Source organism: Mastomys coucha, unplaced genomic scaffold (genome assembly GCF_008632895.1).
Source record: "Mastomys coucha isolate ucsf_1 unplaced genomic scaffold, UCSF_Mcou_1 pScaffold16, whole genome shotgun sequence".
NCBI classification, from domain to species: domain Eukaryota; kingdom Metazoa; phylum Chordata; class Mammalia; order Rodentia; family Muridae; genus Mastomys; species Mastomys coucha.
In genome coordinates, this window is record NW_022196898.1 from 45628125 (window position 1) to 45651482 (window position 23358).

Below are 23358 nucleotides of genomic sequence, written 5' to 3' on the forward strand. Positions count from 1 at the left end.
GACCAGGCTGGCCTCGAACTCAGAAATCCACCTGTCTCTGCCTCCCAAGTGTTGGGATTAAAGGCGTGTGCCACCACCGCCCAGCTTCTTTCTTTCTTTCCTTCCCTTCTTTCTTTCTTTCTTTCTTTCTTTCTTTCTTTCTTTATAGTGTTCTGCCTGCATGTATGCCTGCATACCAGAAGAGGGCATCAGATCTCATTATAGATGGTGAAGAGCCACCATGTGGTTGCTGGGAAAGGAACTCAGCCTCTGGAAGAGCAACCAGTGCTCTTAACCACAGAGCCCCTCCCTGCCATTCTTAACAGTGCATTGACTCGGTATTACCTGTCCTTTCAGAAACTGAAGACAACTTCCCTGGTCCTTGTAGCTCAGGTCACACTGATCTCCTACCTTGGACTCTTAAAATACTTCATTATACAATCTTTAGCATGTACTGTATAGTATGTCTGTTGATTCATATGTGTGTGTTTTTATGTGTACACATGAATGTAGAAGCAGAGTCAGCTCTCAGTGCTGTTCCTCAGGTACCATTCACCGTGTTGTTTTGAGGCACTCTAATCTGTCCCTGGCCTGTGGTTTTTAATTATGCTGGCAGATCCAGGGATCCGCCTATTAGTCTCCCAGTGTTGCAATTATAAGCATATTCCTCCCCACCCCAAGACTTTGTTATGTCAGTTCTGAGGACCTACCCAGGTCTTCAAGCTTGCCCTGGCAAACACTTTACTGTGCAAGCTATCTCCTCAGCCCTGTTTATTAATAGATCTATTTGCCAGATTTTTAAAATTCTTTTGTGTGTGTGTATGTGTGTTTTATTATGTATGTATGTGTGTGTAATTATGTGTGCACACTTGCTATATATGGAAATCAGAAGGCATCCTCAAGTATTGATCCTTGTCTTCTATGTAATTGAGACTCCATGGAGTTTTATATGTTTGTTTTAAGTTCAGATAGTGTCTTACTGTGTAGCTCTCACTGGCCTAGAACTCACTCTAGATCAGCCAGGCCTTGAACTCACAGAAATCTACCTGCTTTTACCTCCCAAGTTTTGGGACTAAAGTCATGTGCTACCACACCACACGACAGTGTCTCTTGTCTTTTCCTATGCCAAGCTAGTTGGTCTGTGAGTTTCTGAACATTTTCATGTCTTCTCTCCTCACACTTCAGAGCTACAGTTCTGAGGATCTGAACTAAGGTCTTCATGCCTGTGTGACAAGTGCTTTACCCACTGAGTCTTCTCCCTAGCCTATATCAAATACCTGTTAAAAAAAATATTTGTTACTAATGTGTCTTATATGTATACCTTATATAAATCTATATTTAACATAAATATTTAAATATATTATTGACTTTATGTTTCTGAGATGGTCATTTAACATTTTTATATTTATTTATTTTATGCTTATGAGTGTTTTGTCTGCATGTATATATGTGTATCACATGTGTATATGTGTGCACACTCACAGAGATCAGAAGAGAACATCAGATCTCCTAGAACTGGAATTGTGAATAGTTGTAAGCCATCATGTGGGTGCTGGGAACTGAACCTATGTCCTTTACAAAACAGCACATGCTTTTTAACCACTGAGCTGTCCAGACCCTTGATACAGGGTCTTACTGTGTATCTCTGACTTGCCTGGAACCATTTGCTTCTGCCTTCTAAATGCTGGCATTACAGGTGTGTCTGTCTCACTATGCCCAGTTTATGTAAACATATTTAAGGTAAATTAAGTCAGTATGTAAAATGAAGTAGAGATTTTTCAGTAATGGTGATTGTATTGTCTAGAATGATTTTAAGTTATAGAGAGCTGGATAAAATTAAGATCAAATATATATGATATATAATGTTATTTGAACATTAGATATAGACATTTTAGCTCTTCATTTCTGTGTGCTTATGTGTTTGTATTTGTATTCGTGTGTGTGTGTGTGTTTGTGTGTGTGTGTGTGTGTGTGTGTGTGTGTGTGGTGTGTACATGTTTGTGTGGGGGTGTGCATTCAGTTGTATGTCTGTGCTTGGGTGTGTGTAGGCCAGAGGTTGATGTCTGATCTCTCTCTCCGCTGCTGTCCACCTTATTTACTAAGTCAGGCTCTCACTGAGCTAGAGCTCCTTGAGCTCTGCTGGCCTGTGAGCTCCTGGGATCTGCCTGTGTCTGCTCCCCAGAGTGGACGTACAGATATACAGTGCAGCATCAGGCTCCTGTGTGAGAGATGGAGATCTGAACTCAGGTCCTTGGGTCTGAGTGGCAGCTTCTTACAAACTAAGCTATCCCTTCAGCCCTAGGCTCTTTGAAGATAAATTCTTATGAGTATTGTATGTCTCCCATACTTATGTGGTTTTCATCATAATGATTACAGGTAGATTCCATAATAAATACTTCTTCTTCTTCTTTTTTTTTTTTTTTTTTTTTTTTTTTTTTTTTTTTTTTTTTGGTTTTTCGAGACAGGGTTTCTCTGAGTAGCCCTGGCTGTCTTGGAACTCACTTTGTAGACCAGGCTGGCCTCGAACTCAGAAATCCTCCTGCCTCTGCCTCCCAAGTGCTGGGATTAAAGGCGTGTGCTGCCACCACCTGGCATTTTAATAAATGCTTCTTATTTCAACTTTGTGTATATTCATTAGCAGGGAGCTTGCCTGTGTTGTATACTGCAGAATTTAACCTTTATGTCAGTAGTCCTCAATTACCACAACATACAGCTTCATATTCTTTAAACATCAAATTTTGAATATGTGCATTATTATTGTAATAGACTTAAGAGTTTCTACTTGAGATAAAGTAGACTAGCAAAAAAATTTTCTTAAACCCAAAACTTAAATATCTCCACTTGTCCACAAGGTAAGAGTTCTCTTGCAGAGCTCCTGTTTGCTGCAGAGCTGGCAGGTACACTGATTGACAGGGTGTACACTTCTGCCTTTGCGTAGACATGCCTGCTTGGAGAGTGAAGAAACTGTCTCAGGGACTCATTAAATATAGAGTGAGGGGACTCAGCGTCTTCTGAGTGCTTACTTGTTGTAGGCAATCTACTGTGGGTGTTTCTGTATCGTTTGCATTAATTACTTTTCTCCTTGCTGTGAACAAACACAGGACAAAGCAGCCTGTGGAGGAAGGGTTTGGTGGGCTTCACAGTTTGAGGGGATATAGTTATTCTTGGCAGACTCGTGGTGTTAGCTTTGTACAGTTTTGGTTCTTTCCCTCCTCACTTAGCAGTATAATTAGAGTAGCAGAACTGAAGTACAGTAGGGACTAAAACCTTGGAGCCTACCAGAACCCACTTTCTGCAGCTAGGTCTCATCTGTAAAAAGTTATAGTCCCAAAATAGTGCCACTAGCCAGAACCAAGAATTCAAGAACATGAGTGTGTGGGGCTTTGTTTCACTTCCAGACCATAGCACTTTCTTAGTCTTCATCTGAAATAAACAGATCAGATCAGTTTTACAGACATTAATTGACATTTCTTTGTTGCTAACTTTTGTGATCTGGAACCTTTTCCAGATGTGGCTCACCAAACAGAATCCATTGGTCCCTGGAGTCAAAAACAAACAAACAAACAAACAAAAAAGAGCTATAGTACTGTATGTAGAAGGAGTAGAAAAATATGGGCAGGAAATGACTTCTGAAAGAAGTTGTTTTAAGTTAGGGAAAACATCTGAATAAAGTATATTTCAGGACAGTAAAGGTTAGCATCTTTAAACGGTGTTTTCTTCTTTTGTAACATGGAGCTCAACCTGGTTCTCTTTCTAAATGCTTGTTTTATAGCTCATCCACTTTGCATGTAATGAACAATCTTGTGCGTTTTCAGCAAGTTTAAATTACCTTTTGTTATTGCCTAATAAGTTGTGTTTCTTTATTCAAAGATGTTACCTCTACAGAACTGCAAGTTCCACAAAGACCAGAGTCATGGGTGCCTTGATTCTCACTGTCCTCTGGCACATCCCGTGGTCTTGTTGTGTTGTAGAATCTGACACATGACTCTAAGGAGAATCTTGTCTTTATATACCATGTGTTTCAAAAGGCTTCTATACAGAAGGATTCTCTTAAATATTACTTACTCCAGCCTGGGAGTAGTCGTGCAGCCATACCGTGGCAGGAGGATTGCAAGTCAGGACTAACCTTAGCTCCATAACAGTACCTAGCCTTCAGAAAACAAATCTTTACTTAGTCCCTATTGCCTCGTGGTGGTTGTTTCACCCATTTATTCTCAACAAATGTGGAGTTGTTCAGCAATTGTTTCCAGGAAAGTTTTAGTTTAATAAGAAATGATTGCAATTGAAATTTAGAAAGGATCTTAAGATACATAAAGATTCCTCAAGAGAAAAAAGAAAGTATGCACTGGAGATGTAGATTCAGGCTTCTCAAATGAATGGGTCATGGCAAATGTTTACTGAACACTGACTGACTGTATGCCCTGTTATATGTACCCAGGATACGTCAGGAAACACAGTTAAAAACCTCTGTCCAGCTGGACATCATTATGCTAAACAAAATGCGCCAGGCTCAGAAAAACAAATACTGAGTATTTGCTCCCATATTTGTCAATAAAACTAGGAATGCGACTGCAAAAGCAGTGGGAGAAAATTTAAAAGATGGGGAGAAGAGAGAGAAGTTAATGGAAATCCTATGATAGCAAAACAGAAAGGACACAAATGAGGGATGGGAAGATGAGGGTGAGGAAAGAGGAAGTTGGAATATAAATAGTATAATGATACATATATCTAAAGACTAATGAAATTCACTAATTGTATGATGCTCAAAAATTAAAATAAAGTGGGAGAAAAAGATCGCTGAGCAGTTGAGATAGCTTCTTGTAGATGGCTCAGAGACACAGCTTGAGCATCATCATGGTAATTTCTCTCCTCGAACACTTTCTTTTGAACACTTTTTTTTGTGATTCCTAGGACCAGTTGCTAATTTAGTAACTGTTGCACTTATGTTAAGTAATACCATATTTCTCAATCAAAACCAGTCTGTTAAGTAACTCCAAATATTCCAAAGCTGTTGCATGTGGCTTTTGCTACCCCACCTTAATTCTGGGAATGGCCATGCTACCAGCCCCCATGCAGCTTCTCTTAAATCCATGGATAAAAGATACACACACACAGTTGTTCAGTTTCAACTTGCCCTTTTGGCATAATTGCTGGGCACTACTATCTCCTCCTTGGAAAATTGAGATCTCACATGGCTGGTCAACTTTTCTCCATCAGAAGCATGTCGAACTAACCTCTGCTTGCCTCCAGGGACCTGGAAGTCCCACCTATCTGTCCCACCTATCTCTTCCACCTAGCAATTGACCCATGGCTTCTTTACTGACAGATCGAGAATCAACTGGGGAGCAGGACTGTAGCATCAGAACTACCCCTACTGAAAGCATTGTCTGTGTTTTCTTTCCTTTGAGAGGGTTTCACTAAGAAGCAGCAGCTGGCCTTAGAGTCCTGGTCCTTGTGTCCCTGTTGCCATGCTCCTTATACACCACTTATAAAGCAGTGTCCAAGAAAGATTAGGAAACGGACTTTCAAAACTCAGAAGCAGTGAAAAGTTGGAGTAGAGTTCCTTGGGGTCATTTGGAATGTTTGTTTTCACAGTTAAGCTCTGTGAGCAGCAGCCGCATTACAAGTGTTGGGGGCAGTCTTCATGGAAATGCTAAAGGCTTAACTTACTAGGCATTTATAGAGTTTTAGATTTTTAAGAATCTGTCACTATATTTTAATTACAGTTTAACTTTCATATGTGTATTGAAATGCTACATCTAATAATAGTTTGATTTTGTAACAATCTTTTTTTTTTTTTTTTAAAGATTTATTTATTTATTATATGTAAGTACACTGTAGCTGTCTTCAGACACACCAGAAGAGGGCGTCAGATCTCATTATGGGTGGTTGTGAGCCACCATGTGGTTGCTGGGATTTGAACTCATGACCTTCTGAAGAGCAGTTGGTGCTCTTCCCCACTGAGCTATCTCACCAGCCCAATTTTGTAACAATCTTAACTCTGTGAAGAATCTTGGAATTAGCAATCACCATGGAAGTATAGCTTAGTACTCAGTGTCTGATTAATTGAACTTTTTTTTTCAAGTCACTGTATCTTTAATAACCTGGCAGTAAGTCAAAAAATGAAAAAAAGAAAAAGATTGTTCCTTTTACGGACGAGGCCCATCAGTATAGACTCATTCATGTAGTGCGTGAGACAGGATTCCAAACAGCAGGGAAGGCTTCAGGGCTTACTTACAGACTGATGCGTTTGGTTGCTGATAATCGGTCGAGGCATGAGCAGCACAAGAGATTAACGAGCCCTCAGAGGACAGGACGCGGTTGCTGGGTCATGAGCACCTTGAAGCGCCTCTTGATGGTGATTCGGTGTCTTGAGTATTTGTCATCTGGGGAGAACCGTGCAGGGTGTGCCGAGCAAGTCTGTTGTCCCATAGGGTCAAATTTCTTCAGTGTATAGACGCAATCGCCCTACTCGTTGAGGTAATACTGGAGAAACATGACTGCCCCTCAGCAGAAAAGAGCTCGAACGTTTACCGCCAGCTGTGTGTACCTGGCTAAACTTTTTTTTTTGTTATCCTAGACTTCTTACGTGTGATTTAGACCACCTACCATGTAAATATGATAATTAAGGATAGAGAGATGGTTCGTAGGTTAAGAGTGCTTGCTGCTCTTGCAGAGGACCCAAATTTGTTTGCCAGCCCCACATCTCTCACACGGCTCACAGTTGTCTCTGACTTTAACACCACAAGATCTTCTCACTTCCAGGGCATCATGTGTACATGTGCATACACATATATACATAAATAAAAATAAGGAGATCTTTAAAAAGGAAAGTGAAACAAAACAATTATCAGGTAATGCTGAGCATTTATTTAGCTCTGCATGCCTAGCATGCTCCAGGACCTCAGAGCCACACCAAAAAAGGGGGCGGGGGTGATATCTGCTACTACTAACCAGGTGTTTGTCATATGCTGAAACCATCACTCTAAAGCAGTCAGTGTGACTACTCAAATTTTGATAATACAATTATTATTTTATTGTTAAACATAGTTTAAACGCCATGGTTTGTTTATTCTGCCAGTCATTTTTGTTATTTTTACACCTTAATGTTTTGATAAACTACTTCAGGTCTAATTAATATTTTCTCTTTTTTTCTTTTCAGCATTGGATTCAAAGGCTAACAATTTGTCCAGTCTATCTAAGAAATACCGCCAGGATGCAAAATACCTGAACATGCGTTCCACTTACGCCAAGCTTGCAGCAGTAGCTGTATTTTTCATCATGCTGATAGTGTATGTGCGGTTTTGGTGGCTGTGAGATGTGAACCTAGTCACTAGTAACGGAGAACCTAGAACCCAGCAGGTGTATGTTTTCAGGAAACTGAGCTCACAGGGCTGTGTATTAGAATCCAAGTGGAACTTCTGCCTCTAAAGACCTTGCAAGAAAAGACCTGTCCTGAAAAAATGAAAGATGGCGCCTCGTTTAAGGAAGCTTGACCCATGTGGAAGTCTCTCTGGGGCAGAGACTTTCTCTGGGTGCTAAGCCATATGTATTAGGGAACAGTAGATTGTCTGTTTTGTTTCTTTCCCTCCCAGTACATTTATGAGACAGCAGAACTGGGGCATTCTCTCTCTCTCTGATAGAGCCATCAGTGAGATTTAAGGTAGCCAACCCATTCTAGCAGCATCCTGAAATTCTGTCAAAGAAGGCGGCCCTTTGGGGAGTCCTAACTTTAATCAACATTCCTGTGTTGGTAACATGTGTGATTGACTTTCAAGTAAGACTCAAAGTATGTGAAGGTTAATTGCTTTGACACACAGATTCTGTGTGTTGGCCATTGTAGGAAGTTAACTTTTGTTGTTTTCCTTTTATATTTTGCTTATTGCACAGTTGCTTTGGAATTAAATCAATTATATTAATATGCCTCGAAATTATATAGTATTGCTTGACTAAAAAGATGAATTTTTTTCTGTCATTTACTCTTTGTTCTTTGTTTTTCTTTTATTTTTTTGTTTTGTTTAGACAGGGTCTCTAGTCTCAGTTGTCTTTGAACTCATGTAGACCAGGCTGGCCTTGAAATTACAGAGATCCACCTTCCTCTTCATTTACTCTTTAACTCTCTTGGGACATTATTATTTGGGACTGGTTTGTCTCTGTAGAGTTGGTATAGCGCAGGGTTGTCAGAGAGACCCTGCTTTTATGAGAAGAAAAGCCCAGCTTAGAGCTCCAGCTCTGCCTGCCCCTTCCTCCCACTTTGTCTCTGCTTTTCCAATTCTTGTTTTTTTTAATAACATAATTTGCTTAAATTCATAGTCTCCTGTCCCATAAATATCCTACCAGGATATTTACAAATTGCAAGTGTGACATACTTAGCAATGTAGTTAGTTAAACTTATTATCTTTGCAGATCAGCTACTCAAACACGAATAGTCACATACCTTAAGGAGAACATCTCTGAGAGCCAGCCCCTCATTCCTGTTTCAGCTTATGTAAATTCTGCAAGAATGTTTTAGAGACAGATGACTCACGGACAGTGTGGCTTCTATAACCAATGAGAGTACATTAGATGTCTTTGCCCTTTTTGCTCAGGGATAATGGGGATATCACCTTTGACCTTTTGAGGTAGAATTTTATAAGTGGGAAGAGTAGGCCTTTTGAGTATTATCACAAGGGGCTACAATATAACCTCTAAGTCCTACACACCCTGCAAACACCTCTTTAAATTGTACTGGAAAACGAGCCAATGTCTTATTTCTTAACATCTTTGGAAAGACTTTTGGTAAGCAGTTTTATAACCGTAGGGATCATCACTGCTGCCCTATTCCTAGTGGAGGACAACAGTCTCACTTCCTATGAGAAGCCTGGTAGGGATGCTTACGTGTTCCTAGTAAGTACAGAACTAGAATAAATGTTCTTCTATTATGAATGTAAATCTGCCAATTAGAGTTTTGTGCATGAGATACAAAATAACTTTTTATAGGGAATAAGTGCTTTTAAGTCTTCAAAAGGCTTACCCTATAAATGATGATATTAGCAATAAAAACCTTTGGAAGACTGAAAACCCTAAGTAGTCGCATCATAGTGCATGGTGCTTCTCAAAGAATAGAGAGTGGCAGCTCACATGTTGCAACTTAATGGTCAGGATGAAATAAATTCTTGTAGAATGTTACCTACAGTGTGAACTTCTGTCGTTGGGCTAACCTCCGTACATATACGCTCTTGTCACTGCATTCTACCTCATCTCAGCGGGCACTGAACTCAAGGGAGGGATAATTGGTGACCAAGGGAACAAGAACGTGGTAAAGGCCCTGGCGATGGACAGTGGGAAGACAGGATGCGGCCTCTGGTGTGTGTTCTAAGTAGCTAGTAGTAGGAAAATTTGAGCAGGCAAAACAGGTCAGCAAGTAGAAAGTGTAGCAATGGCCTGACCTTAGTGAAGGCACATTCCATGACAGCTGCTTGTTTCTAGAGAAGTAGAGTCAGCATTCTAGACAGAGATGGTGGCGGGTGAAAGACATGTAGTAAAGAGTGAGGCACATTGGGTTCATTTTAGCTCAGGGTAAGCAGACAGGAGAACTAGACTAGCATTACTTCTCCTGCTGAGGGGGTTGCCCCTGCTACAGAAAGATAGATTAGATCAGAAGTTTGGAGATGGAATTGAGCCATAGGGGAGGGGGCAGTAAACAGACCAGTTTCAAGAAAGGTGCTCAGAGAGTCCAGGTAAGAGGAGGCTTATTGAAGTATGCTTCCAGCACTCCGCAAACAAAGACTTGCTCTGAGGTACAGAGGAGTTAAACACAGTCCAAAGCCACAGAGCAAAAAGAGGTCAGAGCCAGATTTGAACCAGACGGTTTGGCTTCGAGGCTGGGTTTTGGTGTTTTAGTTTTTCAGATAACTATATGAACTGATGGATTTCATCATGGCATCTGCATACATGAGTCACTGTAATCTGTTCTCTCTTCTTCCTCTCCCCCAGGGTATGTTTGTTTATGCCACCAACCCATCACATAAAATAAGGACTAAAAAAACTGTATTTTGAGTTTAGCAAGTCTAGAAGTCATTCTAGGGAGCTGAACACACAGACAAGGTCACCGCAGGTGCAGAATGGACCCGTGGGGCAGACAGCACTGCTCTTGGGAGCAGCAGTCTTGGTTATTGTGACGCTGAACTTCATTGCCTCTTTTATTAGATGCCTCATGGTGTCACAGTTTAGAAGTATTTGATGCATTGACACATACCTGGTTATTTTAATGTCTAACAGTAGTTCTTGAGCTTCCTGAGACACCTTTGTAAAACAGATAAAATGTCTTTACTCTAGGAAATATGTGCTGCATCCGTCGCTGGCCAAGCAAGGCCACAGCACTGTTGATGAAATTGTGGTGGCCCATGCTCTTTCACTTTACTCTAAATGCAGAGCATACAGAACTCAAAAGTTAGGTGCCCAGAGTACTTGAAAAATGCAGGGAGTTGAAGGAATTCTACAGTCTTGACTATAAGTCCAGGGATGAAATTATTCTTCAAAAGCTACTATGTGCACAGAAACAGCCCTGTCAAATATTTTCTTATATATTCAGAGATCTGATTCTACTGAACTACTATTTTATTTTCAGTTCCAGTTACTTCAGTCACATGTAAGGAGTTAAAAATTTATATTTGTAATTTTTCTTTAAATTCAAGAATTAAAAGTAGATGAACTAGGCCAGCAGGTTGGCTCAGTGAGTTAAAATGCTCACCACCGAGACTGATAACCTGAGTTCAGTCCCTGGACTCACGTAGTGGAAGGAGTGAGGAGGGATTCCCATGTGTCTTCTGACCACACACATACTGTGGCACATCTTTGCACATACAATAAACAAATATTTTTAGAATTTTACAGAGTTGGTATTTTCTGTGCACACAAGATTTAATAAGACGGACAGTAAAACCCCTCAAAATTTAAACTCTAAATCCTAACAGAAATTTTTACTACTAAATCCCGAGTGTTCTTACCCATAAAGCCAATACTTTGGATTTTGTGTACATAACACTACTGGCTGAGCCTGAACAATGAGTTGTTTTGTATGGCTCAGCAGCATGCCAATAGTCAGGGTTGTAGAGATGATGCTGTGTTGTAATTGCCCATTAGCCCACCAGGCACTAACCTATGTGATGGCTGGTTTTTCTATGACTTGGGTCGTGGTTGAATAAGAAAATTGAATCTTACATTCTATCACTCACTGACTGGGTCTGGACACAGCGTCCCTCTAGTTCTTCTTTATGGTCCATTTTAGCCTTTCCTTCCAGCCCATCTCCAGTCACTTGTGACTCATGCCATCCTACAGAGTAGCCGTCTGGGACCTCCCAACCACCACACGTGGCTGGGATTGTGGGATTCCACAGTAGCTACATTTGTTCAGACCCAAAGCAGGCAATATCAACCAAAGACCAGAATATCCAACCAACAAAGATGAGGACAGACATCTACACCATGGAGCACTCCAGAAATCAAAACTCCAGATGCCTAGATCCCAGTACAAAAAATACAAACAAGAACAACTGAGACAATACACCTCTTCAGAAGCCAGCAACCCTACTGAGTTAAGCCATGAGAAGAAGAATTTAGCCATCACTAATGTTTTTATTTCAAGTACTATAGTAGTCCATGTTTTAGCTTTGAAGAATTAGAATTTTGACTTTGATTTAGTAACATACACTGAACTCTCTTTGGCAGTTTATTGACCACTGAGTCCTAGGCATTTAGTACATACTGTTATGATTTTATAACTTTTGTTGTGGTTTGCTTGCCTAAAGTTGCATAGGTAGGTCATTGAACACTTAGGTGAGAGTCCAGGGCTGCAAGATTACACTGGCCTCTCACTGACTCTGAGGGATGATGCAGGCATGTTTGTCCTCTGTGTTAAGTTCCTGCTGGTGCACTTGTTTTGAAAGCTACATAATTTAAGATTTTCGTTTGAGTTCTCTGCCATTTATCCCTTTGTTCTGGAATATTGTTTGCCAGTTTTCACCCTTGGCATGTGTTGCATCTGTTCTCCTTCTACTTGCTCTATTTTTTTTTAATATTTATTTATTTATTTGTTTATTTAATGTATGTGAGTACACTGTTGCTGTCTTCAGGCACACCAGAAGAGGGCATTAGATCCCATTACAGATGGTTGTGAGCCACCATGTGGTTTGTGGGAATTGAACTCAGGACCTCTCTGGAAGAGCAGCAGTGCTCTTAACTGCTAACCATAGCTCTACCCACTTGCTCTACTTTAAGTCCAGTCTCAGCACTAATTCAGTATTTTCTGTATCCAATACTAGGAAGTTAACAAAGTGAAAAGAAAGAGAGAGAGAATAACTCCCCAATTTCCTGTGCCCTTTGTCGTTCCTCAGTCTCCCTCCCTCCTTTTCCATTTCTCAATGCTGCTTTTATTGATAGAATGCTGCTGTTGCTTCGGTGAGAGCTTTGAAATTCACCACATTTTATGGTTACTATTTTTAGCCCTGGCTTTATATTTGATTGGTTTTTTTTTTAATGTTTTCTCTTTTTTTTTTATGTTTTCTCTTTTTAACTTAGCATTTCCACGAACAGAGATAAGCTCCTCTTTATTTTTTTTATTTTTTATTTTTTATTTTTCCGAGACAGGGTTTCTCTGTGTAGCCCTGGCTGTTCTGGAACTCACTCTGGTAGACCAGGCTGGCCTCGAACTCAGAAATCATCCTGCCTCTGCCTCCCAAGCACTGGGATTAAAGGCGTGCGCCACCACTGCCCGGTGATAAGCTCCTCTTTAAAGAAGCCCTTTTGAGAAAAAAAAAAAAAAAGTTTGCAGTACAAGAATTCAAGACACAAACGTCTCTGGTTTCCCATAGTGAGAGCTCCTATTGCATGTATGCTGGTAATTCTCAACTTCGCTTATCTTTAAACTTGAGTTTGGAGACTCTGCACCCCCATTTTGCTGCTTGTTGCCTATGGTTTTAGGGTTCCATAAGTAACTTAAGTATATCTAAAGCATTTACCACATTGGTCTTGAAGATAAACCTAGCCAGCTTCCTTTACCTGCCCTACATTGTCTGATCATGAGCTGCATCTGACACCCTGTTTGCCAGCTTCCAACTGAACTGTTAACCAAACTGTTTTTCATAACTTTCAACCATTTCCTGTCCATCTCTTCCTTTCCCAATGTTTCGCCTTGGTTTAAGAATTTGATAGCGTTAGCATGGGAGCTTGCAGTGGGCTCTTTACTGCCTTTCTTACACATCTCCCAGTACTGCTGTGATACCAGTCTTCCCAAGGGATTAAACTGCAGTCCCTCACTTTGTATAGAGTGAGAGATTACATACTCCAGGTCATACCCTGGTGTCCGTACTTTTCTGGACTCCTCTCCCTGTACTGTGACCACTTGTTTTGTTACACCACAGGTGCTTATAAACAAGCATTTACCCAGTGTCTTGGCTCACTTAATTTCTTTGCTGTAACTTCTTCCTATCCTTTTTTTTTTTTTTTTTTTTTTTTTTTTTTTTTTTTTTTTGAGTTGTTTTCATATAGCCCACCTCATAGTGAGGCTTCCACCTCTGTTCCTGTGGAAGACCTTGAACTATGATCCTCTTGCCTGCACCTCCCAAGTGCTGGAATGACATATGCCTTCATGCCTGGTCTTTCCCTTTAAGTCTGCTAAAGTTCTCATCTCTCTTAGAGCCAGCTCCAGTGTCACCAGAATGAAGCATTCTCACATTCTCATTCTCTTTCCTACAGGCCTAGGAGGAACTATAGTTTCATCCTCCACAGTAATGTGCTCACATTTATAGCATATGGAATCCAACAACTCAATATCTGTTGATGTGTACTTCTTTGTGTCCTTAAATGTATGCCCTGTGACACGATCCCTACAGGAGAAACCAGTTGTTACTCAGGCGCTTGAATCCTTGGCTACTCAGTACCGTGACTAGATCATGGGACATACCTAGCATGTATTTGCAGGGTCAGCACACTTAATTATAAAATTATATGCACACTTTGGGGGAAATAATTTTGAATGAAAGCTTACTAAAATAATTGGAGCAGGGGAGAAGTGCATGAAAGAAACCAGAAGAAGCCGGATGGTGGTGGCACACGCCTTTAATCCCAGCACTTGGGAGGCAGAGGCAGGCGGATTTCTGAGTTTGAGGCCAGCCTGGTCTACAGAGTGAGTTCCAGGACAGCCAGGACTATACAGAGAAACCCTGCCTCAAAAAGAAAAGAAGAGAAAAGAAAAGAAGAAAAAGAAAGAAAGAAGCCAGAACAAAATACCAGTAACACAAATGTATACTGAGCACTTTGGAGGATTAGCAAGCTAAATTGGTTCTTTGGAACAGAAATGGTTGAAAGGTAAGTAGAGAAGGAATGGGGCAGATTAGGAGGAAAACGGCACAGGCAACCGGCTGATCTGTCAAGAGAATTCCAGGGAAGCGTCAGACTTAGGGATCTCACATTGTAGAGCTGCTTTAATGAACTTTAACGTCAGCAAGTCATGAACTGTCTTATTTATCTGAAAAGGTGACTCCAGTGATAAATGCCTTGGCTGATATGTCATATAATGTAAATATGTTTCCCTGATAAGAGTGGTTTAAGGCTTATCACTGACCTACAATGGTTGAACCCACAAGCTGAGCAGTTTTTTCCTTGATGGTTGTATAGGTACACAGTGAGGCCATTTGGACTAGAATCAGATGCACACCTGCATATCTGTCTGGAACGGTTTTATAAAATGGACATTACTGGAGTAGGATAGAGATTTGTATGAAATTGCAACAGAGATGTTGCTTCTAACAAATGCAGCAGGTGAATTGGTAGGAAAAAGCAGGACTGTGAGCCAAAAGGTATGACTTCTAGGTGAGCTTGACACTCCAGCAGTAGGGCTCTAGGTGAGTCATATAGTACCATGTGCCTCATTTTCCACACGGGGGAATGAGAATTACAATCTCTTCCCATTTGTGGACTCTTTGAGGATTAAAATGCAGTCCTGGCTGGTGAGCTTTCCAAACTTGAAACAATCTGTAAGTACACAATGACTCACCTTGACTATTATAAATATCCAAGAAGAGCACTGTAGCATGGCCCAGAGACCCGTTGCCTAGCACTGCAGGTAAAAGCAAGATTTGGAATTCTAGCCCAGCCTTGGGCTACATGATGAGACCCTGTCTTGATATACTGAGCACTGGCGATGTAGCCCTTTATCGTCCACACGGTTCTGACTTTGATCCTAGTACTTAATAAGTACTTAATAAGTAGTAGCCTGAGCATTCTTGCCTGTTTCCTCTGGACTCTGGACAACGTCTTCAGTGGTTCTCTTAGTCTTGATAACAAAGTTCTGGTTGCAAGCGCTCAGACTTTCTGGTTCACATCTAAGACCATGAGTATTCCCAGCAGAGGGCAGCAAAACTCTAATGTCTGCTGCTTCCTCAACAGGGAAAAACCACTCTACAGTAGAGAGCAGTGACAGTTGAGAGTATTGGCAGATCTTCCAGAAGACTCAGGTTTGGCTCTCAGCACGCACGTGGCAGATCACAACTGTAACTCCAGATCCATGGGCTCTGACACCTTTTGGCCTCCAAGGATACCAGGCATGCTTGTGGAAAAACACTAAAAAAAAAAAAAAAATCCAACAGCAACAACAAACAACAAGAACAACAAAAAATGGGCATGGTGGCACACATATTCCCAGTAGTCAGGAGGCAGAGGAAGGTGGATTTCTGAGTTCTAGGATAGCCTGGTGTACAGAGTGATTTCTAGGACAGATATACAGAGAGATGTTGTCTTGAAACTGTTAAAAGGCTGGTCTTTAGTCAGTCTTACTAGCCAGGCTTTAAGCCCTAGTCACCCACCGGCCTGTCTCCCCAGCCTTTCGATGAGAAGCTTGTATAATCAGCTTTTACATCGGTGTATCCTGGAGCTCAGACTCAGGTCATCAGGCTTGAGCAGCAAGCATGTTACTGACTGCTCTAGCTTCTCACCACCACCCCGTTTCAACTTTTTCTTTTTCACAGTGTTGGAGATCCAGTCCAGAGTCCTGTGCATCCTGGGCAAGCACTCCAACACCACACCTGACCTGGGCTTTTTTAGACATAACTTAACACAGTTTTGTTCATTTATTTCTATTTTTATTTTATTTTATTTTATTTCTGAGACAGGGTCTCACTTTGTAACATTGGCCATCCTGGACCTCCTTATGTAGACCAGGCTGACTGCCTCCACCATCTGAATGCTGGATTTAAGGGTGTCTGCCCGATGCCGGGTTGAGTTTTTAAATTTTAAAATTTTTGTAGGACATTGAGATGCTCAGTCCTGATTTTTCTAACCCAGGGAACCTCCCGGAGTCCAAAGAATAGCTCCCTATGGTATATGTATACATTGGTGCTGTCATGGTATCTCTATCATACAGAGAAGTTAACTTTAACTTCTTGTGTTTTTAAACTTTAATCAGTCATCTTAAGTATCATAAGCAACAGACATTTGAACTGTTCTCAGTAGCATAAAATTTACTTTCACAGAAATTCAGTCATTTGATCTTCACTGGGGCCCTATGGGCTGCTTTTTTCCTGTTTTATAGATAAATTTTCTCATGTGTTCTCAGAATAGTTGTTCTCTGTTTGAGGAAAAAAGTTCAGGGAGAAGCCTTATATGTCAAGAGGGGTGAGTAATTTCCTTCTCATAATAAGTACCATAAGAGCTGATTTTGAGCATGATGTTTTTCTCCCGGGTGTTTTGAGACAGGATAGGAAGGCTATCCGGCAGCTTTTTGATTCCTTCTGCCCTTGCCTGTTCATTTTTGGGTTTGCTCTTTTGAAAAATATTGCCCTGGTTTCCACTCCACCCCCACGTCAGAATCTTCTTTCCATTTCGGATAAACCTCTTCCTGTTCTTGAGAATTTCATCACATTCTTGGCGTAATCTAACCAACATCCTCATGCTGGCACCAGAGAGCAGCATATAGGCTGTTATTGGCTGGCCGAATGTTCTCCCAGGCAAGGAATAAGCCACTCAATCCCTAACTTCAACTCTATCTTTGGAAATATACACACTCTTCAGACTTTGTTTATTCCTAAATCCCCCACCCCATCCTGAGATGAGCAAAATGTGCAAGTTGGGGATGGTGTGAGCTAATGAGCTCTGCTTCTTTGCTGTTTCTAATGGCACTTCCATTCTGTAATGGCATTGCCTCACAGCATACTCAGAGTGCTTTCCCTTACGAGGATGGTGACATCCAGGGAACACATTGCCTTTATCTGCCCTCTGGGCAGCGTTTGATGCTGATGACCGCATCTGCCCTGACACACTCACTGCTTTCCTTTGATTTCCACGCACTGTTTGGCTTTGCTATGTTTTTGTTGTATTCTACCTTAGCCATGGCGCATCCACACCCTTGCAGGCTCCTCTTCCCTCATGAGCTCCTGCAGTGTTATTGCTAGAAATCCTGTATTGTACCAGCCCCTTTCCTTCATATCTTCAAGGGAAGTCTAGCCCTCCCGTAGCACTATGAGATCTATATATCAATAGTAGCCTCCCCAGAATCCCACATCTATATATTCAGCTTCCACCCGGAACCCCATTTGGGAATTCTGAAATCTTATTCACCAACTCACTCCCCCAAAGCTATTCTTCCTGTAGTGCTAGTCACCCAAATATATGCTATGCCAGCTTACCTAGTAGGCTGGGGTTCACCCTTGATTAGTCTCTAAATCCCATCAGCACCACGTTCAACAAGACATCCCCCTTGGGCACCCACATCTCCCACTCTCACCGTCGCCATCTGGTCTATGTGCACTGTCTGCACACACTTTGGGTTCTACCTTCTGTCAGCCTCTTGCCTGCTATTTTTCTCCACTTGCTTTCTATCAGTCACCAAGATACCCTTTCCATAACTGACAAATCCATCTCTCACTTACAGCCCTTTGCCTTCAAACTGTCCTCTAGATCTCGTTTGAGGTTAGCAGCTCATAGCCCTTCAGCAGCAGGACTGTGCCGCAGCTGGGCTACACCCTACTTCCTCTTCTAGATCTCCACAAATGCCCTTTCCTTTCCCAGACACATTGTACTACAGGGCCGCTAGTGTATCCAGACTGAATTCTAGCCTCACAATGGCATTGATCTGGATCAGAACTGAACCTGGACACTGAATTTTTAAGTAATTCTATGTTAAGATCATAATTTAAACTGGGTGTGGTGATATATGCCACTAATTCCAGTTGTTGAGAGGCACGGAGTTTGATAGATTGCAGCTAGCTTGACTCAAAAAAGAAAAGGAAAGGAAACCTCCACTATAATACACATGAACATGTACTTAAAACAGGTTAACTCAGGATTGATGTTAGCACAGCTGAATGCTGCCTGGGAGGTGTTTTTTAAATTACACTCGAAGGCATCCTTGTTACTCATCATGACATTTTATCTTGGGAATTTTTCTTCTTTCCAGCTAGCTTCTACCCCTCTGCTTACCTCCCCACCCTTTACTCCTGTTGTCCCACACTTAGCCCTGCATGGATCCAGTTTGCATGCTGTGGTAGCTGCTGTGAGGCTGTGGTTTATTAGGCTCAGACTGCAACAGGAAGGCATTGAATCGAAAGCAAAGGGGGGAGGAAGCACAAACCGATACCCACCACAAAGCTGCTGAGTGCCCAGCATGACCCAGGACGCACCCTCTGGTGAGGGAGCAAGAAGCCACAGAGTTTAATAAATCATCACCCTGATCTACTTCCCTCATACAGCGTTCTTGGCTCACCATGAGTATCTCTAGATGCAGGCCTCAACAGGTGGTGGAAACAAAGAGCCACTGGTGTCGGGGAGGGGGGCTGGAGAAATGGCTACATAGTTAAGATCACTGACTGCTCTTGCAGAGGGCTGCCATCCATATAGTGGCACACAACCATCTATAGTGTGTGTGTGTGTGTGTGTGTGTGTGAGAGAGAGAGAGAGACAGAGAGACAGAGAGACAGAGAGACAGAGACAGAGAGAGACAGAGAAACCCTTATATACATAAAATAATTTTTTTTTTGAAAAAAAGAAAAGGCACCAGAGATATAGAGACTAAGGAAAAGTTTCAGAAACAAATGACTGTGGACCAGCTATTCATCTCTAATACCCTATTCTAGCCCAGCTCTGAGTTCAGTCCAGCCCTGAGCATGAAAATCTGGGGAAGGGATTGGTTAATAGCTCTCAGCCTGTGCTGATTCCCATGTCTTTGCTATCTGTTTGCCTGAAAAGCTGTTTCTAGTGATGCCCAGACTCTTTTTTTATCAGGTTTCATGACTAATGGCAACTCCCCATTGAACAGGTTCCATTTGTGTGCTACCCTATGTACCAGGTGAGAACACTTCTTTCCAGGTCCCTACTTCAGTGGGGAGAGAAGAGAAACGGGAGGATCCAAAACGTTCTGCCTCTTATTTTTTTTACCACAGCCTACCTATTTGTATTTCTTCCCTTTGCTATCAAAAGTGATAATCTCAAAGCCTGGATCATACAGGAGGGCGTGAAAGGTATGGAGTACATACTTTAAGCACAAGGAAGGCTGGGAAATCCCCAGGGCACAGCCTTCAGTGTCTTAGAATTCACCTCCCTGGACTTGCTACCTCAGAATGCGGGAGGCGAGAGCTGGCCTCTGCTTTTGAAGAGTCAGAAGTCAGAGAATTGGAACAGCCTTCTCAGTGTGGAGGAAAGGCTGCTTTGCTTGGCTAGAAGTAGGCTCTTGAGTCTTCACAGGGTGCCAAGCTCACACTTTAGAGACCAGAACAGGAAGTGCTGTTCACGCAGCTGGGAGGAGAGCTTGCTTGTGCCTGAGCCTGTTAGGTTCCCCACTCACCCTTTGACCCAACCAGGGCTGACTGGAGGCTCACTGGAGGCTCACTGGGTCTCCTTTAGCTCAAAGCATGTTCAGCTTTCAGTCCCTGACCCCAGGTCCACCAAGACCCAGCTCAATGCTGAAACTAAAACGGAGGCATCTGGGACATGACAGTGGGAAGTAAGGGAGACATTTCTGGAGAAATGGGCTTGCTTTTCTGACATAGCCTCTTTCCAAGTGGTGGTGATGTCTTGGTTTAAGCAACTGACAGCAGTGAGTTCGAAAGACTAATAAATGAAAGAATGGAGTCTGTAGATAAATGTTTGAAACTCCCTCTCCCTTCCCCTTGCTTCCCAGCCTCCCTCCTTCTCACTTCTCCTTCCTCATGGCTCTCTCTTCCTGTCCTCCCACCTTCCCATCAGGGAAGAAGGGACTGGGACTGGGAGGTGCCTTTGGAGCCCAGACAGCTCAGCAAGCCTCAGTCTGGGCGTGTGCCTAGGGTTTGCCCGCATGCTGCAATAGTCGAGTACATTCCTCCGGCGGTGTGTAAGAATTATGAGTGCTCCAAACTGCAGTAGTTGGGTGACTTTCTGTCACAGATTGTGACCAGATGAGTCCATTATGTTCTTTGAAAAGAAAAGAAAAATTCATATGGGAACAGAGAACTCCTGAGCTGCTCATGGAAGCAAGGGCTTGGGTGGTATGCATGAGCAATAAAGAATAGATTTCACTGTTTGGTTTTTTTTAAAGATTTGTTTGTTTAGTGTGTGGTGGTGGTGGTGGTGGTGGTGGTGTGTCTGTCTGTCTGTCTGTCTGTCTGCAATGCATGCATGAGTTGCCAGCAGAGGCCAGAAGAGGGCATTGGATCCACTGGAACTGGTATTACAGGCTGCTGTGTGATCCATCTGATATGGGTGCTGGGGACAGAACCTAGGTCCTCCATCAAAGCAGCAGGTATGGGGCTGGAGAGATGGCTCAGTGGTTAAAAGCACTGGCTGCTCTTCCAGAGCACCAGGGTTCAAGTCCCAGCAACCACATGGCAGCTCACAACTGTCTGTAAGTCCAGTTCCAAGGGATCAGACACCCTCATGCCAATGCATTTCAAAAAAAAAAAAAAAGCAGCACCCTTAACTCCTGACTCATCTTTACAACCCCTCTGCATTTTCTTTTCTTTTTTTAAGTGGGAGGGGCTCGCCTTTCCTCTCTTGGCATCTTAAGTCACCTCTTACCTAAGGTTTGATCCTCTCTCTCATCTGGCGGGGACGGAGGTGGTTGAGTTTCTATTAAAATTAAAGCCATATGCCCAATGTGGCTTTTTTAAGATTACATGTGGCCTTTCTGCGTGTTATATTTCTAGCTGTTACCATCTAGTAACTGACCAGATGAGTAAGCCCTAGTCACAGCTGCTCTGTCTCTTCCACCCAGTGTCCCAGGGCTGTCAGAAAAAGTCAGGCTTTGATGGGGAGAGGCTAAGACATGGAAAGAAGAGACTCACTGTGATGCGATGTGTCTGGACATGCTCTGAGCTTTGAAGGGCAGGTGTGTGTGTGTGTGTGTGTGTGTGTGTGTGTGTGTGTGTGTGTGATTGTGTGTGATTGTGTGATTGTGTGTCTGTGTCTGACTAGATGCAATGAGGCAATGGGATGTAATAATACCATTATATTATTTAACTTGTCCTGTTTTCTCATTTGTTGCATACATTAGGTAGGGGTAGACACCCATATGGATGCATCTTGAGCCAGAGGAGGGTGTCTCTCAGTATTACTCTCTTCCTTGTTATTTTAGGACAGTCTTTTACTGAGCTCATCATTTTTGTTAGGCAGGCTGGCCAGGGCCAGATCTTGGGATCTTTCTGTCTCCACTCCCCAGTGCTCAAATTACAAGCCTGTTCAGACACGCCCTGCTTTTTTTGTTTGTTTTGGTTTTTAATTTGGTTTAGTTTGGCTTTTCGAGAAAGGGTTTCTGTGTAGCCCTATCCTGGACCCCTGTCTCTCTCTCTCTCTCTCTCTCTCTCTCTCTCTCTCTCTCTCCCTCTCTCTGTCAGGCTGGCTTCAAACTTGGAGGTCCACCTGCCTCAGCCTCCTGAATGCTGGGATTAAAGGTATAAGCCACCATGCTGGGCTCCATGTCCTGCTTTTCCTGTGGGTACTGGAAAGTTCAAACACTGATCCCCATGCTTATACAGGAAGTTCTGTTACTCACTGAGCCATCCCCACAGCCTCTTTTTCCTGTATTCTTATTTTTGTAAGATAAACAGACACGTTGTCTTTGTTACCCTTGGGTTACTAAGAAGAAACACCCCGACCAGGGCAAGTGATGAGGGCATTTAGTTGGAGGCTTGTTAACAATTTCAGAGAGTGAGTCCCTGACAATCATGGCAGGGAGTGTGATAGCAGAAGGACAGTCAGGCCTGGCACTGGAGCAGTAGCAGAGAGCTCACGTCTGATCCACAAGTTTTAGGTAGGGGAACAGAGAGACTGGGCTTAGCATGGGCTTTTGAAACCTCAAAGTTGGCTCCAGTGACACACCTCCTCTAACAAGCCCGTACCTCCTAATCCTTCCCAAACAGTTCTGCTAACTAGGGCCACAAGCATTCAAACATATGGGCCTGTGGGGGCCATCCTCATTCAAGCTACCACACACATGTCAAATCAAACCTGTCTATCACTTGGGGCTTAAAATTTGTTTTTAAATTACTGCCATATCAAGCATGGTTCCATGGATAGATCTGACTGTGACATTGAAGAAATGAAGAAAGACAATCATATGGCCCCATGGCACACAGAGAAGCTGGGTTGGGAGACTGTGGGATCTCTGATGGAGAAACTGCAACATTGCCCCACCCCTACCCCCAGAAGCTTAGCATATTTGTTATATTGAGTTGAACAGAGAAGCAAGGCTGTTATAAACAAGGAGGCAGGGCTTATGGTACACATTTGGGTCCAGGAGACACTTAGCTAATCTCAGTAGGAATGGTCTCTGCAGAGAGCAGTCTTTAGGCTGTAAACCTGGGGGTGAAAAGTACGGTGGACATTTCTTCACATGTTACACTGTGCACACATGCACTGGATTTGGCCATTTCCCTCTGAACATATTAGGGGTGGGGGAGGCTTTGCCATTCCTACATGACCCTTCTAGGGTCCCTGACATGGCTGAGCCCACATCACCAGCACACATTCGTTCAGAACTTTATGCACTCAGGGTTTCCTTTGTTCCCTACAGTTACTACGCACACAAACACACACACACACACACACACACACATGAGATCCTTGGGACTGATTACACCCGTGAACTTCTGCTTAAGTGAAGAAGCAGTTTCATAGAAAGTTACCAGGTGTTAATCCACATTTCATTTGTGGAGAGGGTTAATCTCTTGCCTTTTGTTGCTGGTGTCTGAACTGCAGTATCATCTTCCTTTGATAAGATTTGTTAGTGTGGCTGGCCAGTGGTGGTGCACACCTTTAATCCCAGCACTTGGGAGGCAGAGACAGGCAGATTTCTGAGTGGATTTCTGAGTTCGAGGCTAGCCTGGTCTACAGAGTGAGTTCCAGGACAGCCAGGGCTACACAGAGAAACCCTGTCTT

At 42.6% G+C, this 23358-nt stretch overlaps 1 protein-coding gene and 1 pseudogene across 1 annotated transcript in view; one reads left to right on the forward strand and one right to left on the reverse strand.

Moving 5' to 3' along the window:
* The window catches only part of Sec22b (SEC22 homolog B, vesicle trafficking protein), a 24308-nt gene extending 15278 nt beyond the window's left edge, over window positions 1-9030 (forward strand). The window contains exon 5 of the mRNA XM_031374955.1: window positions 7142-9030. Coding sequence (XP_031230815.1) covers window positions 7142-7296 — 155 coding nt within the window. The 3' untranslated portion in view covers window positions 7297-9030. The remainder of the gene's footprint in view (window positions 1-7141) is intronic.
* Window positions 6232-6492, reverse strand: LOC116093486 (annotated as a pseudogene).
* Window positions 9031-23358: the final 14328 nt, after the last annotated feature.